The following is a 12,628-nucleotide window of genomic DNA, read 5'->3' as shown; positions in this document are numbered from 1 at the left end:
TTTCTTTCTCCAAGCATTGCAGCGTTTGAGAGGCTGGGATGATGTGGAAAATGAAATAAAGGAAATGTATCAAGAAGACCAATCTGAGAAGGCAGAAGGACGCCTGTCGGTCAGGAACCTGTGCACTTTCCGTCCACTTCGCTGGCAGCTTATTTCTATTGTTGTCATGAACATGGGACAACAGTTGTCAGGGATAAATGCGGTGAGCTGGAGTTGTGCCCTATTCTAATCTTTGATATAATTTAGTATGAACAGTACTACACCATCATTTTCTAGCCTTTCAGAGACGAGTGGGGTTACATAATTTTTGTGTTGCATCTACTGCTGAACATCTTGACAACCTCATTTGTGTGGGGCTTCACTTTGAAGATAATGTGGCTTTATATTGGTATGCGGTTTCCTGACCGGACCTAAAACCGTAGTATACTACGGTTTTAGGTCCGGTCCAAAACCGCATACGGGTCAAAACAGAGCCGACCGGAGTCATCGTTTGACTCCGGTCGGATAATTAAAGTAAATGGAGTCACGGGCTGATCCGGCCGGGGTACGGGAGCGCCCGGTTTGCCTCCCCACGCCGGATCCGGCACCTGTATGTACGAACCGTGGTATGAATGCACCCTTACCTGATACCTTCTGTTTATATTCACTCCTAAATATTATACTCTATACAGAGTTCTAATAGTCATGCTATACGCTGCCTCACGAACAGCGACATACAGTTTAGTGCTGTAAGGGCCATCTCCTTATCCATGAATACCTCTATCTTTTATCTGTCTGAAGTCCTCTTTTCAATGTGTACTATACTCCTTCTTGTACAGGTTTATTACTATGCAGACACCATATATAGACAAGCTGGAGTTGCGGATGAGACAGTTCAGTATGTAACGGTGGCCACAGGAGCTGTCAACGTTCTGATGACTTTGGCTGCGGTGAGTCCAATGTTTAGTGGAGACACAGCTTATTACTGGTCAGAAATTAGCCTTAAACATGGTCAAGTGTGAAACAATTCTATAAGAACATAGGGGCGAGATTTAGGGTGCGTTCCCACATGGCGTATACGCAGCGTATTTCACACTGCGCAAAATTTACGGCAGCAGCGGGAAATACGCTGCGTATTCCTTGCTCACTATACACACAAGGCTTTCCGGCGGCAGCCCTATGTGTGCAGTGAGTTTTGGAGGGGGAGCCGCGCGTCACAGTCACGCCGGCACACGGCCCCGCCTCTAAAACTCACTACACGCATAGGGCTGCCGCCGGAAAGCCCTGCGTGTATAGTGAGCAAGGAATACGCAGCGTATTTCCCGCTGCTGCAGTAAATTTTGCCCAGTGTGAAATACGCTGCGTATACGCCATGTGGGAACGCACCCTTAACAAAACCTGTCCAGAGGAAAGGTTGCTAAGTTTCCCATAGCAACCAATCATTTCACAGGCCTTTTTAAAAATGAAAGAATCGATCTGATTGGTTGCTATGGGCAATTGGGCAACTTTTCCTCTGGACAGGTTTTGATAAATCTCCCCCGTTGGGGGAGATTTATCAAAACCAGTCCAGAGGAAAAGTTGCTGAATATCCCCGTGAGGAATAACATATCTCCATAGCTCTGAACTGATATTTTCTACATATTGGGGGAGATTTATCAAAACCCGTCCAGAGAAAAAGTTGCTGAGTTGCCCATAGCAACCAATCAGATTGCTTCTTTCATTTTTCAGCGGCCTTTTCAAAAATGAAAGAAGCGATCTGATTGGTTGCTATGGGCAACTCAGCAACTTTTTCTCTGGACAGGTTTTGATAAATCTCCCCCATACTCCTCTCCATGGTAGTCATCTAATTTGGCACCATATGTGGCTCATTGCCCTTTTCTTGTGGCTTCTTACTATACAACCCCATGACAAACAAGTGTACAGAATTCAGTGGGACGTTCAAGGTCTTATTATGCTGTCTTAGAGTACTATACGTCTGCCTTGACATTATCATAGATCACTTGTGCCCAACAGACCTTTCTTTGTCTGTGATTATAAAGATTGCCACAGAAAGAGGTAGCTACATCCAAAAGGCTGTTGGTTGGCTTCTCAGACAATAGCAAAAAACGCAGGACCATGGAGTAGATAGAAATGTTGTATCGGGCACATTTATAGGAGCATTGCTGTAGCAGTACTACTACTATGTAGCCCAGTGATCCCCAAACTGTGCACCTTCATATGTTGCAAAGCTCTCCTAGCATGATGCGAGTTGTAGTTTTGCAACATCTGGAGGTCCACAGTTTGGAGATCACTGATGTAGACACTTTTATGTAATTACATATTTTATGTAATTTAATAGTTATGTGTACTAATGGTATATAATTAAATATGTCTTATGTTTTTCTTATTCTTTCTTTAGACCTTCATTGTAGACTCTTGGGGGAGAAGACTACTACTGCTGCTAGGATTTGGGACTTGCTGTACCGCTTGTGTCGTGTTAACTATTGCACTTGTTTATCAGGTGGGAGAGTTATGACTTCATAGAGTATGGAGGACTGTGGTGACTGCTTAAAGGGGTGCTCCACTGACCAGCGTTCGGAACTAAATGTTCCGAACACTGTTTTCGCGCTGCTGTGGTTGACCACGCCCCTCGTGACATCACGGCCTTGCCCCTTTCATTCCGAAAGCTGGCCAGTGGAGTACCCCCTTAACCCCTTAAGGACCAAGCCCATTATAACCTTAAAGGAGTAGTCCGGCGCGCACTTTTTTCATTTTATCCCGTCCGGGCTGCAAAATAAAAGAAAACACACTTTCTCTTACCTGCCAACGAGCCCCAGGAGCTCCGGTACACTCCGGTACAGGTGTTCGGTCCCCGGGCTGTATTCTTCTTACTTCCTGTTAGCCCAGCACGTCACACGGAGCTTCAGCCTATCACCGGCCGCAGCGATGTCCCGCCTCGGCCAGTGATGGGCTGAAGCTCCGTGTGACGTGCTGGGCTAACAGGAAGTAAGAAGAATACAGCCCGGGGACCGAACACCTGTACCGGAGTGTACCAGAGCTCCAGGGGCTTGTTTCAGGTAAGAGAAAGTGTGTTTTCTTTTATTCTTCAGCCCGGACGGTATAAAATGAAAAAAGTGCGCGCCGGACATCTCCTTTAAGGACCAGGCCAGTTTTATTTTTGCATTTTAGTTTTTTCCTCCTCGTCTTCTAAAAATCGTAACTCTTTTATATTTTCATCCACAGACTAGTATGTGGGCTTGTTTTTTGCATGACCATATGTCCTGCGTAATGACTCACTCATTTTACCATAAAATGTATGGCGCAACCAAAAAAATACTATTTGTGTGGGGAAATTAAAAAGAAAACCGCAATTTAGCAAATTTTGGAAGGTTTTGTTTTCACGCCATACAATTTACGGTAAAAATAACGTGTTCTTTATTCTGTGGATCAATATGATTAAGATGATACCCATGATTATGTACTTTTCTATTATTGTTGCGCTTAAAAAAAATCGCAAACTTTTTAACAAAATTAGTATGTTTTTCATTTTTCTGTATAAACAGCGGTATGAGGGCTAATTTTTTGCGCCATGACCTGTACTTTTTTTAATACCACATTTGTGTTTATAAAACTTTTATTAATCTTTTTATATATTTTTTTGAATAAAATGTGACAAAAAAAGTAGCAATTTTGCGTTTTTTTTTTTTTTTTTAACGTTCACGCCGTTCACCGTATGGGATCAATAACATTATATTTTAATAGTTCAGACATTTATGTATGTGGTGATACCAAATATGTGTATTAATAATACATTTTTTACACTTTGTAGGGGTAAAATGGGAAAAAAGGAAATGTTAAATTTTTATTGGGGGAGGGGATTTTTCAATTTTTCTTTAACTTTTTTTACTTTTATTTTTACACTTTAATAGTTCCCATAGGGGACTATATATAGCAATCGTATGATTGCTAATACTGTTCAGTGCTATGCATAGGGCACAGCACTGATCAGTATCAGTGATCTTCTGCTCTGGTCTGCTCGATCTCAGACCAGAGCAGAAGACACCAGGAGACGGTCGGAGCCAGGTGAGGGGACCTCCGGCCGCCATGCTGGATGATCGGATCACTGCGGCAGCGCTGCGGGCAATCCGATCATCCATTTAAAGAACCGCACTGCCGCAAATGCCGTGATCTGTATTGGTCACGGCATTTGAGGGGTTAATGGCGGACATCAGCGTGATCGCGGATGTCCGCCATTACTGGAGGGTCCCTGGCTGCTGATGGCTGACGCGAGCACTGGTCCGGTGCTCGCAGTCATGGCAGCGTGTAAATGTACGTCATGGTGCATTAAGTACCACAGCACCCTGATGTACATTTACGTCCATTGTCGTTAAGGGGTTAAATCCTCCCTTAGTTGTGGAGCAACCTACCGCCCCCAACCGCCCCGATTCCTGGTTTCTCTCACCCCTGGTGAACATTGAGGGAAGGCAAACATTTCCTCTGCAGCACCTGCCCCAAGGGAAATGTAGCATCAGGTGCTATCCATTCAAATGAATAGCCATCCCCCTAAGGCATGAATGAGCAAGCTCTCTGTTTAAGCACATAGCTATGATGTACATTATTTCTGATGAAGCATATAAACATCTTAAAATAGACATTACCAGCTCAACAAACATTGCATAAATCAACAGCACAATCGAATGTCAGAGAAATATGCTTTTTTCTCCTCTTATCAGGCCCCATTTCCACCGCTCCCCTCCTAAACTTACATGTACCATGAAAAACAAACAACTCACTCAGGGAGCAGGTTACATGCTGCCTATACTAGTCTATGAAGACAGGAGTGAGGGTATACTTGAGAGATGTGGGTGGAGCAGAATTCCCTTGTGCGTGTGTGTGTGTATGTAGTGTATGGGAGACATAATAGCAGCTAGCCTCCACTCACTAGCTCGGGGACAAATGAAAATTGGAGATGGTGTCTGAAGAGGTGGAAATTGATGAAAAATATATGTTATTTAATGGTCAGAAGTAGTGCCACTCCAAGTGTACAGCAACAATTAGGCTCTTTAAAGGGGTATTGTGGGCTTAACTAACTTTTGACTATCCTGCCCATTATGAAGAATTATGCTAGTTCTACATTAGGTAGTTCTACATTCTCTCTGCTGACACCTCTGTCCATGTCAGGATCTGTCCAGAGCAGAAGATGTTTGCTATGGGGATTTGCTCATATTCTGGACAGTTCCTAAAATGGACAGAGGTGTCAGCAGAGAGCACTGTGGTCAGGCAGAAAGGAAATTCAAAAAGAAAAGAACTTCCTGTGGATCATATAGCAGCTGATAAGTACTGGAAGGATTAAGATTTTTTAATAGAAGTAATTTACAAATCTGTTTAACTTTCTGGCACCGGTTGATAAAAAAAAAAAAGTTTTCCAGTGGAGTGCCCCTTTAAATTGCTATACCATCTTGCCATCTGTACGTCCTGACGTGCCAGTGTCCTGTGATCTCGTCAATCTGCAGAATGGGGGAACGCAGGGAATGCCGGCATGTCAGGACGTACAGATGGACCACAAACGTCATCAGGGGGTTGGCTTGTGAGGAAATACAAGAAATAGCCAAGCCCCCTCATACTAGCTGCTGCCTCGAGCTGCAAAGGATTGTGAGATGAATGTCATCCATACCTAAATGGAAACGCTAGACCATATAAAGAAGAAAAAGAACGAGAACCACGGCAGAGCTGTATAGCAAGTAAATGTATAATGGGCAGGATAGTTAGACGTTAGTTAAGCCTGGAATACCCCTTTAATCGTGACATATTCAAGCTTTACACAGCTCCATTTTTAGGGTTGTAATTGAAAAAGAATATAAAATGAAATCTTTGGTTAATAATGTAGAATTAATGATTGTATTTATTGAAGGTACTAATCAGATTATACTTTGTTTTCAGGCTACCGTGAGCTGGATGCCATACCTTAGCATTGCTTGTGTCATCGTCTATGTTATAGGTCATGCCATAGGACCAAGTAAGTGGATGGAATTTTTATTTCAATCCATTAATCCATTTAACAGGTGTTAGGTTACATGAAGTATTTCAGCTCCATTCACGTTAGGGGAGCCAGGCTTTAGCACTAGACCATAGGCATGTTTTAGGAAGAAAGCAGCCATGTATTCTCTGGTCCTGAACAACCCCTCAAAGTGATGAAACATATGCAGAAACTATAAATATGTGAGATAAAACATAGGGTCCAGTTGTGGGACCATTCTTCAAAGTTATCCTTATCTGGCATTGATAATTTTGTTGGATTCGAAGGATTCATACACAATTAAGCTTTCAATAAGGTTATTACTATATAGAAGTTTGGAATAAAAATACTACATGAATTAAAGGGGCTCTCCAGGACTATATGAATGAGCTCAGCACCAGTTATTGAGAAGCTTCTGTTCTGCCACTTGAAGGTCAAGCATTATAGTCCCAGAGAATTCCTTTAATATTGGCTGCTCCCATTTGATATTTTAAAAATGAGATGGAACCTGACTGGTTGCAGTGGGTAACTCCATTTACCCCTTCACTGGTTAGTCTTAATATTAATTATCTATTTTCTGTCCATCTCCAGGTCCCATCCCCTACGTTATCACCACTGAGATGTTTCGCCAGGCCTCTCGCCCTGCAGCCTTTATGGTGGCCGGCAGTACACACTGGTTGTGCAACTTTATTGTTGGTCTTATTTTTGAGTACATGAGGGTAAGAGATCTGTTTAACAACACCTCTAAAATGTATTGAACCAATTTTGGTCTACTTCACTGACTTTGTTTCTCCCTTGCAGAAAGGATTAGGTGCCTACTGTTTCATCATATTTGGTGCCATCTGTCTAGCGACTTTCTTCTTTATATTTTTTGTGGTTCCTGAAACTAAGGGTAAAACATTCTTGGAGATCAGTCAGATAATGGCAAAGAAAAATGGACTTGACGAGATAACAGACTCCAAGGAATTCCAGGATCTTAACCCACCAATGGAAGACACCAAACAAGAGAAACTAGATAATGCTGTTTTCACCGCAATGTAATTTTTTTTGTTAGTTTTTTTTAATTTTGTGTGCCTCTTAGTTTAAAGTGTTGATACACACATTTGAACCAATTCCACCCAGACTTTTTATAAATAGCTTAGAACATAATGCAATTTTATTTACTTATGTTTACTTAACCAGTAACAATTGATGTAAGAAATTCTCAGTGTTAATTTTGTTGGTGTTCCCATTCTCTACCACTTGTACATCTCTGGTGTTGTAATAAAACATGTTTTTGTTTTGTGTTTTTTTTAAAGCAATTTGTGCCAATTAATGCATTACGACCTAGAACAGATCTAGGCCTAAAGTAACATAGTTCATAAGGTTGAAATAAGACCAGAGTCCATCAAGTTCAACCTATAACCCTAATGAGTCCCTATGGCTTGGCACCTAGTTAGGACGGCATGGGAGCAAGCACTGAAGTAGTATGTATATTATGTATAGTGGGGCACAGACAGTATATATATGTAATTGCTACATCAATGGAGAAAAATAGATGGTCGCACCTACATCTTGCACGAATATATATGTAACAGACAGGTCCATAGTGTACATTATGATCATTAAGTGCAAGCCCGCTAGCAGCGGGTCCCTAACGTTCCTAGCATAAAATGGGCGTCGACTAGGGATTAGCGAATCGAATCTGATGAATCCGAATTTGTTACGAATTTCAGGAAAAGTTTGATTTGCAACGAATGTGAATATCGGCATAATTCGATTGCGCAAATCGCTTCATTAACCTGTTGGGGACGGAAGGCATATGGATACGCCCTCGCGTCCCGGTACTGAAGGACGGAGGGCGTACCTGTACGCCCTCTGTATTTCCGATCACCGCTGCTCGCCGGGCGGTGATCGGATAGGGATGACTGCTGATATCTATCAGCAGGCATCCCGTGGCAATGCCTAGGGGGGTCCTGAGACACCCCCCCCCCCCCCCATGTCAGCGACTGCAGCAAATCGCCGGTCAAGTCAGACCGGCGATTTGCGGCGATCTGGGCCAATCAGGTCACTGGTGATCCGATCGGCCGGAAGATAAGAATGATCGGAGCTGTCAGAGGCAGCTCTGACCATCCTAAAGTACAGGAGCGAGGTGGCAGTGTGGCCACCCACTCCTATCCCCTGCCATTGGTCGATCAGGCTGACGACCAATGGAAGTTGGGGTCGGGGAGGGGGGTTAGAGTTCATTTCTGCCCGGACTTCGATCGGTGGGCTGAGCGGGGGGGAAGCACGAGGAGCATGGCCTGCTTACCGGACTGATGGAGGCGGTATCCTTGAGCAGCCGCGGCATCAGGAGGAGTGATGCCAGAAAGTGCGGCATGGAGGAGGCTGCAGTGAAGATCACGGTAAGTGATCTTCACTGTGGCCTTCTAAAAGCTGCAAAACTACAACTCCCAGCATGCCCAGACAGGCAAAGGCTGTCTGGGCATGCTGGGAGTTGTAGTTTTTCAACATCTGAAGTGGCACAGTTTGGAGACCACTATACGGTGGTCTCCAAACTGTAGCCCTCCAGATGTTGCCAAAGTACAGTTCCCAGCATGGCCAGACAGTCAGGGATGCTAGTCGTGTAGTTCTGCAATATCTGGCCCTTCAGATGTTGCAGAATTAAAACTCCCAGCATGCCTGGACAGTCTGGGCATGCTTGGAGTTGTAGATTTGCAACATCTGGAGGGCTACAGTTTGTAGACCACTACTTAGCGGTCTCCAAACTGTTCTTCCCTAGTTGTTGCATAACTACAACTTCTAGCATGCCCAGACTATCCAGGCATTCTGGGAGTTGTAGTCCTGCAACATCTGAAGGGCCAGATATTGCAGAACTACATGCCCAGCATCCCTGACTGTCTGGTCATGCTGGGAATTGTAGTATTGCAACAGCTGTAGGCACACTGGTTGGGAAACACTGAGCTAGAGTCTATTTCCTAACTCAGTGATTCCAACCCGTGTGCCTCCAGCTGTTGCAAAACTACAACTCCCTGACAGATTGTACATGCTGGGAGTTGTAGTTTTGCAACAGCTAGAGGCACACGGGTTGGAATCACTGAGCTACAGTCTGTTTTCTAACTCAGTGGTTCCCCACCAGTGTGCTTACAGCTGTATGGTCTGTCAGTGCATTCTGGGAGTTGTAGTTTTTCCACAGCTGAAGGTTTGGGGTGCCGCCCCCTCCCATGTGAATGTACAGGGTACATTCACACGGGCGGGCGGGTTTACAGTGGGTTTCCTTCTACAAGTTTGAGCTGCGGCAAATTTTCCGCTGTAGCTCAAACTCCCAGCGGAAAACGCATTGTGAACCCCCCCCCCCCCGTGTGAATGTACCCTAAAAACACTACACTAACAAAGAATAAATAGTAAAACACTACATATACACCCCCTTACACTGTCCCCCCCTCCCCCCCAATCACGGCAGTGTTTCCTACAGCTGTTGCAAGACAACAACTCCCAGTATTGCTGGACAGCCATAGACTGCATAGTCCTAGTCATAGCCATAGTCTTGCAACAGCTGGAGGCACCCTGTTTGGGAAACATTGCTGTAGGGTTTTGGTGGAGACAAGCCGAATAACAGTTTAGGGGCACATATGGGGTATTTCCGAGAAATTGCGTTACAAATTTGGGGGGCTTTTTCTCCTTTTACCCCTTATGAAAAGGTAAAGTTGGGGGCTACACCAGCATGTTAGTGTAAAAAAATTAAAAAATTTACACTAACATGCTGGTGTTGCCCCATGCTTTTCATTTTCACAAGAGGCAAAAGGAGAAAAATACAGAAATACCCCATATGTGGGCATAAAATGCTCTGCGGATGAACTACAAGGCTTGGGAGTGAGAGCGTGCATGTACATTTGAGGCCTAAATTGGTGATTTGCACAGGGGTGGATGATCGTTACAGTGGTTCTGACATGAACGCAAAAAAAAAAAAAAACACATGTGACCCCATTTTGGAAACTACACCCCTCAAGAACCGTAACAAGGGGTATAGTGAGCCTTAACAACCCACAGGTCTTGGAAATTCCCTGAAATGCTGGTGTTACCCCAAATTTTTCATTTTCACAAGGAGTAATAAGGAAAAAAGCCCCCCAAAATTTGTAACCCCATTTCTTCTGAGTATGGAAATACCCCATATGTAGATGTAAAGTGCTCTGCGGGCGAACTACAATGCTAAGAGAAGGGGCGCCATTGGGCTTTTTGAGAGAGAATTAGGCTGGAATTGAAGGCTATGTGTGTTTCCAAAGCCCCCATGGCGACAGAACAGTGGACCCCTCCACATGTGACCCAATTTTGGAAACTACACCCCTTACGGAATGTAACAAGGTGTGCAGTGAGAATTTACACCCCACAGGTGTCTGAAAGATTTTTTGAACAGTCGTCCGTGAAAATGAAAAATTTTATTTTTCATTTGCACAGCCCACTGTTCCAAAGATCTGTCTAATGCCAGTGGGGTGTAAATGCTCACTGCACCCCTTATTAAATTCTGTTAGGGGTGTAGTTTCCAAAATGGGGTCACATGTGGGGTGGTGGGGGGGTGGTCCACTGTTCTGGCACCATGGGGGCTTTGTAAAAGCACATGGCCCCTGACTTCCATTCCAACCAAATTCTCTCTCCAAAAGCCCAATGGTGCTCCTTCTCTTCTGAGAATTGTAGTTTGCCCGCAGAGCACTTTACATCCACATATAGGGTATTTCCATACTCAGAAGAAATGGGGTTTTGGGGGGATTTTTCTCCTATTAATCCTTGTGATAATGAAAAATTTGGAATAACACCAGCATTTTATTGAAATTTTTTTTTTTCATTTTTACGGCCCAATTTTACGAAAGTTCGTCAATCACCTGTGGGGTGTTAAGGCTCACTGTACCCCTTACGTTTCTTAAGGGGTGTAGTTTCCAAAATAGTATGCCATGTGTTTTTTTTTTTTATTTTTTATTTTTTTACTGTTCTGGCATCATGGGGGCTTCCTAAATGCGACATGCCCCCAAAAACCATTCCAGCAAAATTCGCTCTCCAAAAGCCCAATGTCGCTCCTTCCCTTCTGAACCCTCTAGTGCACCCGCAGATCACTTTACATCCACTTATGAGGTATTTCCTTACTCGAGAGAAATAGGGTTACAAATTTTGTGGGGCATTTTTTCCTGTTACTGCTTGTGAAAATGAAAAGTTTGGGGTAACACCAGCATTTTAGTGTTAAAAATCTAATTTTTCATTTTCACGTCCCACTTTAACGAAAGTTTGTCAATCACCTGTGGGGTGTTAAGGCTCACTGTACCCCTTGTTACGTTCCTTGAGGGGTGTAGTTTCCATAATTGTATGCCATGTGTTATTTTTTTTTTATACTGTTCTGGCATCATGGGGGCTTCCAAAATGGGACATGCCCCCCAAAAACCATTTCAGCAAAATTAGCTCTCCAAAATGCCATTGTTGCTCTTTCCCTTCTGAGCCCTCTAGTGCACCCACAGAGCACTTTACATCCAGATATGAGGTATTTCCTTACTCGAGAGAAAAGGAATTACAAGTTTTGGGGGGCTGTTTTACCTTTTACCCCTTGTAAAAAGGAAAAAAATGGGGCTACAATAATATTTTAGTGTAAAAAAATTGGAACATTTTTATTTTTCTCCTCCACTTTGCTGCTATTCCTGTGAAACACCTAAAGGGTTAAACTTTTTGAATGTCATTTTGAATACTTTGAGGGGTGCAGTTTTCATAATGGGGTCCATTATATGGGATTTCCAACATAAAGCCCCTCAAATTCACTTCTAAACTTAACTGGTCCCTATAGTGGTATTGTTCTTTTCTGGTATAAGTGTTATTTAACCATTTTATGGAGTGTTGTTCACAAAAAATAGCAAATTTTTGGTCTCTTTTTAAACCATAAAAAAATTAATAATAAGCGATCAAAAAGTTTGATCAAAACAAAAAGTGGTACCAATAAAAACATCAGATCACGGCACAAAAAATGAGCCCTCATACCGCCCCGTACCCATAAAAATAAAAAGTTATAGGGGTCAGAAGATGACAATTTTAAACGTATAAATTTTCCTGCATGTAGTTATGATTTTTTTCAGAAGTAATACAAAATCAAACCTATATAAGTAGGGTATCATTTTAACCGTATGGACCCACAGAATAAAGATAAAGTGTCATTTTTGCCGAAAAATTTACTGCGTAGAAACGGAAGTCCCTAAAAGTTACAAAATGGCATTTTTTTTTCAATTTTAACGCACAATGATTTTTTTTTCCATTTCGCCGGAAATTTCTGGGTAAAATTACTGATGTCATTACAAAGTAGAATTGGTGGCGCAAAAATAAGCCATTGTATGGATTTTTAGGTGCAAAATTGAAAGAACTGTGATTTTTTTTTAAAGGTATGGAGGAAAAAACGAAAGTGCAAAAACAGAAAAACGCTTGGTCCTTAAGGGGTTAAGAGTAATAAATGGGTCCATTCCTTCTGTCATTTACATTGTGGCTGCGGCCATTGACAAGTGGGGCTGGTAGGCAGTAATTTCCAGGGCTGGTTTTTATCCCCAGTCCAGCCCTACCTCCTATCCCTGCTATTGGTCGTCAAAAGCGACGACCAATAGCAGATCGGGGGCGACGGGGTTAACTTTCGTTTTCCCCGGCCTGCCCACCCAC

General features: G+C 43.1%; 1 protein-coding gene across 9 annotated transcripts in view; it reads left to right on the top strand.

The window, feature by feature from the left end:
* The window catches only part of SLC2A5 (solute carrier family 2 member 5), a 72,697-nt gene extending 65,451 nt beyond the window's left edge, over positions 1–7,246 (top strand). For all 9 annotated transcript variants that reach the window (XM_056542981.1, XM_056542983.1, XM_056542982.1 and 6 more), the window contains 6 exons: positions 15–202; positions 819–929; positions 2,378–2,479; positions 5,899–5,974; positions 6,566–6,693; positions 6,776–7,246. In XM_056542981.1, coding sequence (XP_056398956.1) covers positions 15–202; positions 819–929; positions 2,378–2,479; positions 5,899–5,974; positions 6,566–6,693; positions 6,776–7,015 — 845 coding nt within the window. In that variant the 3' untranslated portion in view covers positions 7,016–7,246. The remainder of the gene's footprint in view (positions 1–14; positions 203–818; positions 930–2,377; positions 2,480–5,898; positions 5,975–6,565; positions 6,694–6,775) is intronic.
* Positions 7,247–12,628: the final 5,382 nt, after the last annotated feature.

Source organism: Hyla sarda, chromosome 10 (assembly GCF_029499605.1).
Source record: "Hyla sarda isolate aHylSar1 chromosome 10, aHylSar1.hap1, whole genome shotgun sequence".
Taxonomy (NCBI): Eukaryota; Metazoa; Chordata; class Amphibia; order Anura; family Hylidae; genus Hyla; species Hyla sarda.
This window is presented reverse-complemented; position numbering and strand designations above follow the sequence as displayed.